Genomic DNA, 5,695 nt, shown 5'->3' with positions numbered 1-5,695 from the left:
CCTTCAGAGCTGCATATCTTCAGTGTCAACCCTCCTTCACTTACCTTTCTGACCTGTACTTAATGACATCACTACAAGAATCCTGGTCCAAGATAAGTATTCAAATGTTTTTTTTTTGTTTTGTTTTTCCTTTCATGCAATTGTTTCTAACAGATTTATAAGATGATTTCTTTGTTGCTTTTTATGTCCCTCCCCCACGCTATAACCCCTGCTTTCACTGTATTTGATGTTGGTATAATTTGTGGAGGGGAAGGGAAAAAATAAATCGTTTAACTAGGGATACAGGTGGACCCATTGCAACAATGACATGTACAAATCGTTATGTCGAAAAACGAACTTTACAACTTTGGTGGGGGGTGGAGGGGAGTATGGGAAGGGATGGCAAGGGGAAGCAAAGAGGAGGCAACAATGCTTGATAAGAAATGTACTCGTTATCTTGCCCATGTAATTGTAACTCCTCTATATGGTATTCTCACAATAAAAAAAATAAAGTAAAATTTAATAAAAAGAATCCTGGTGAAAGTGTCATCTTGTCAAGTGTGATTACACTTTCAAAGTGTAGGAAATAGAAACTTTCACATGGGGGACATGACCTCTCTAAAATCATGGTCCCAGCTGCCTATGTACCATGAAAGCCTAGAATAGAGCTCCCCAGTTTCTAGCTGTTATTGATAAAGGGCAGTATTACCCATGGTTTCCCAGGATTTAGAAGGTCAAGATTTGGATTTTTCTCCCTGTGTCTATTGTTTGTCAACTAGTGGCACCTTTGTGACAAATCAAAGGTAAGCTTTTCATTTGGAGTTTTGACTTGGTTATATTATATTAAATGATTACTTTGAAATGTACTTTGAAATGTACTTTGAAATGTACTTTGAAAATGTACTTTGAAATTTTTCACTATCCACTTTATATTTCCATTATCTTTTCCTGTCTAACACATACCATTTTTCTGACAGTAGGTAATAGACTCCATTAAACACAAGTGTATGTGTGTATGTTTAGATTATACCATATATATTACATTATACTTAATTTATCTTCAATCATTAGTGCCTTTGCTCCCTTCCTTTCCCCCTAGTCTATCTCCTTAAACTTATTTTCCCTTTTTGGCATTCATGACCCATTATTGATTTTTATTGTCACTACTACTTATTATTATTATTATTGTTATTATATCATCATCATCAATTTGGACAATTTGCTTTGGGATCCCTACCTATATCACCCAACATGATCTCTAGTTCCATTCATTTTTCAGCATATTATAGATTTCATTGTTCATCTTCCCCTCTGTTCTTGCCCCTAATCTAGGGAATTACCAGCCTTAGGATTTTACTATAATACCAACTTTGTCCACCATAGTGCTTGAACCCTGAGCTATTTTGCTCAAAGTTAGCACTCTAACACATTGAGCCCCAGCTCCACTTCTGGTTTTCTGGTAGTTAATTGGAAATAAGTGTCTCAAAGACTTTCCTGCCCAAGCTGGCTTTGAACTGAGGTGCTTAGATCTCAGCTTCCTAAGTAGCCACCAGTACCCAGTATGAGCCAACAGTACCCAACAAAACCTCATTTTAAACAGTGAACAGAGGAGTCCTATATGTTAAGACAAGATTGAGCTGAGCCTTCATCTCAGACTTAGAAAGGAAAACACTATGCAAGTCAGGATACAGCAGTTTAAGAGGAGGAAAGAGAAGGCAAAGGTCTCTCTTGTGACCAAGTGGAAATCATATCCACCTGAATACCACATCGCAGATGCTCTGAAATACAGACTTGTGTTATTCATAAGGCAACAGAAGCCTTGATTGGTTGGTGCCCCTGAGGCTGAGATGGAAGAAAGAATAAATTGAGAAGATTGTCACTGACCACCTGGACCAAACCCTCACTGAACCTCAGAGCCTTGCTCTAGCTGAGAAGCACTATCTGCAGGCAGAGGCCCCAGGAGGAGCAGCTGGGACAGCCCAGCCTCTCACTTCTGCTTCCCTGGGAGGTTTATGTTATGGCTTGTATCACTGTGGGAGGGTAATTACTACTCTGTTGACAGTAATAAGTTGCAAAGTCTTCAGGCTGAAGGCTGCTGATGGTGAGAGTGAACTCAGTCCCAGATCCACTGCCACTGAACCTGGATGGGACCCCGGATTGCAAGCTGTTTGCCCAGTAAATCAAAAGTTTAGGAGCTTTCCTTTGTTTCTGCTGATACCATTGTAAATTAATACCAATGCCCTGACTGGCTCTGCAAGTGATGGAGACTCTGTCTCCTACTGACGCGGACAAGTAGGATGGAGACTGGGTCATTAGGATGTCACCTCTGGCACCTGACATTGGAAACAAAAGACAAATATCAACACAATTAATTATGCTCTGGACTGTTCATAAGAATGAGGCAACACTGTTAACACTGGGCTGAGTAAATTCCTAGCATCTCCTTCCTTACCTGGGAGCCAGAGCAGCAGGAGCCCCAGGAGCTGAGCAGGGGTCCTCATGTCCATGCTGTATGCTGACTGCAACTGACTCCTGCACAGGGTGTGAGCAGACTATAAAGAAATTCTCGGGGCAGTAGGTTGTGCTCTAGGCACATGCAAATCCTCAAGCAGTGGGCAGAGCTGCAGGCCTGGCCCAGAAGCAGGCTGGCTGAAAGGCCTGTCAAAGCCCAGAACTAAAGTCACCAGGGGTGGAGTCTCTAGAGACCTGCACAGAACAAATTTGTCCTCAGAAAATGTTTTTAAAGGAGGGTATGACAATGATCAATAGGAAATGGACTCATTACCTTACTCACGTAACTGTAACTCCTCTGTACAATATCTTTACAATAAAGTATATATTAAAAGAAAATGAAGGGACAGTGTTAATGGAAAAGAAGGGGACCTTTGTGGAATGGTGGCCCTTAGTCTCCAGCCCCCGTTCCCACCCCAGACAACTTCTTTTTTCTTACTGAAGAAACAACCACTGACCTCCCCATTGACTCATCTGATATCAGTTCCCAATGTATCTAGCTCTTTGTTCTTTGTGAGCATTAAGCCTGACTCCTGATGGCAATGAGTCTGAAGCTTCCTCTCTCCACCTAGTGGAGGAGCCTGACCCATCCTGAAGGCCTGCTCAGCTCCCTCACTCCACCTCTGAAATTGGTTAAGATCTCTCCTGCCCTAACCCTGGATTTTAACTACTTGTACAGGATCTGTCTGTCATGTTAGTGAAGTGAAACATTTTTAAATGTTAAATAAACTTTAGTCCCTCAAAAAATAAAGGAAAGAAAAGAAAATGAAAATCTATGCATTTATAAAAAAAAAAAAGAAAATATTTTTCCTTGGAAACCTAAGGCAGATTGACTCTATTGTTCTCTACTGCTCTTTTTTTTAAAGTGCATTTTAATTTTGACATGATCCATGCTATGGTTTTCTTTTTTCATTTTTTCACAGTTGGTTGTGGGGCCTGAACTCTGGGCCTGGGCACTGTACCTCAGCTCTTCAGCTCAAGTCAAGCACTCTACCACTTGAGCCACAGCACCACTTCCACTGCTTATTTGGTGCTGGGGAATTGAACCCAGGACCTCATGCATATAAGGCAAGCACTCTACCACGGAGCCACCCTCTCAGCCCCATGCTATGGTTTTCATGACAGCTTTTTATATAATTCAGTCACTCAGAAAAAAATTAAACAGTTTTACAATTAAAATAATTATAGAAGACTGCTGCTCTGTTACTAGATATTATGAGTCCAGATTCCCAGAGTTTTCACTGTTTCCCTGTCCTATCCCAAAGAACAATCATAATCAGTATTACTCAGAAATTGATACGTGATAATACTAATCATAGGTAGGTAGGTAGTTGGCTAGGTAGAAGTAGACAGATAGAAATGTACATATGTAGGGAAGTAGAAAAAAGAAAAAAAATAGAAATTTAAGGAAAGAATACAAGCAAGGAAGGAAAGAAAATCCAGAAAGCTGCCTAGGTAGCTAGCTGGCTTAAATTTTACTTTAAAAATACTATGCAAAAACAAAATTGATGCAATAAAAAATCATGATCTGCAAGGCATAGACCATCCCCTGGTCTTTGCATTGGTGCCCTGCACACTCCTGATAAATGATTGTTTTTCTGCTCTGGTGAATGCTCTTTCCCAATACCTCCCTCCAGGATAGTTCATATAAGCTCCCCTAACCAACCCAGGCTTCTACTAAGGAAAGAATTTGATGCTATTTCTACCTTAGTGAGCATTACACATTTCTACACCAGACATTTCCTAAGCTTTTGGGTGTCATATATGTCCTATCTTTATTATCTGAAGCTGAGGCCCCTCAGAAGCTGAGGTGTTCTCTAAACCATGGACTCATATCTACTTCAGTGTACTCCATTTCACACATCTGTGTGTTCCTACATTATCCACTTTGTCTATTGTCTAGGTGAAGGTGTCTACTAAGTGATGGTGTTTTTAATGACTGAGTTTAGGGATTATGAGTCAAATAGGCATGGAAAGGGTAAAATGCAACCTGCCCAAGGATGAAGACTAGGAACTGGAGCTAAAAATATAGAGTGAACATCTTCAGAGAGTGAGGACAAAGACTGCAGACAGTGAAGTTAGAGTAAGTGGGGAGGCCTTCTCACATGAGGATCAATCCATACTACACCCAAGCAAGAACATAAAGTGAGTGGCCTTTGGGAAAACTTTTGTTTACAATGGGCTGAAAACTCTGTGACAATGCATTAAATGGGAGAATCCTAAGAAAAAGAAACATTTGTGTTAGGAGTACTCTTATATGTAGCTGTGATTCAAAACAATGTATGTTTGCACTTCCATCCTTTTTCATGACATAAGAGCCTATAAATCCCTTGGAACTTTGGGGAAAGGGGGAAAAGGATAGAGAAAGAGAGAGAGATAGAGAGAGACACAGACAGAGACAGAGACAGAGACAGACAGAGACAGAGAGAGAGATGCCCAAGTCTGGATTTGAATAAAGCCTAAAATCCAATGATCTTTGTTATACGGTGCTCATATATTACATGCCAACCTCTGTAGAACTTCTCTTCATGATGTAAAACACAGGTAATGCCCAATGTGGATAGATAACCACTCAGAAGATGGAGAACTGAGGATCACAGTGCAATGCCAGCTCAGACAAAAACCTCTGTGAGACTCTTACCTCCAATTAAACACCAAAAGCCAGCAGTAGAAATGTGGCTCAAGCAGTACAGCTCAGGGACAGCATCCAGGCCTTAAGTTCAAAGGCCTAGACAGCACAGAAAAAGGGGTAAGAATCTTCAAAGTCCAAGTTAGGAACAGCCAGAACAGTCTTTGTTCATGTGATGTCTGTCAATATCATTAAATTGAACGCTCTATGAGATCATTGATTTTCTTTGATATGCTCAAGATTTCAGGGTTGATGATCGTTCCTGATACTATTAGTGTATAATAGTAATTTCTTTGTGTTTGGGGTAGGAGTAAATGAACAACTGCCCCAATACAGTTTGAGATCTGTAGCTGTTTTGCTTATTACCATCAGGTGGGGCTGTGGAACCTTCAATGTGTCAGTGACAGAGATGTGGGAGGACTTGACATGGGAGAGGAGAGACTGGCTGACCTGAGGAGCAGTGATAAAGCTCCTGAGCATGTGGTGGTGATTCACAGTCTGCAATAATGCTTGAGCTGATGAAGATGTCAGAAGCCTGCTTGATGTCTGGAGCTGCTTGTTTACTTAATAAAAGGA

At 40.8% G+C, this 5,695-nt stretch overlaps 1 gene segment (V, D, J or C); it reads right to left on the bottom strand.

Moving 5' to 3' along the window:
* Nucleotides 1-1,989: 1,989 nt before the first annotated feature.
* LOC138809162 (immunoglobulin kappa variable 1-9-like) lies at nt 1,990-2,486 on the bottom strand. The segment is given in 2 exon segments: nt 1,990-2,312; nt 2,432-2,486. Coding segments are annotated over 2 exon segments (378 nt in total).
* Between the last annotated feature and the right edge of the window lie 3,209 nt (nt 2,487-5,695).

The sequence above is a fragment of the Dipodomys merriami genome, unplaced genomic scaffold, assembly GCF_024711535.1.
Source record: "Dipodomys merriami isolate MVZ:Mamm:240054 unplaced genomic scaffold, mDipMer1.0.p SCAF_489, whole genome shotgun sequence".
In the NCBI taxonomy this organism is placed as follows: Eukaryota; Metazoa; Chordata; class Mammalia; order Rodentia; family Heteromyidae; genus Dipodomys; species Dipodomys merriami.
This window is presented reverse-complemented; position numbering and strand designations above follow the sequence as displayed.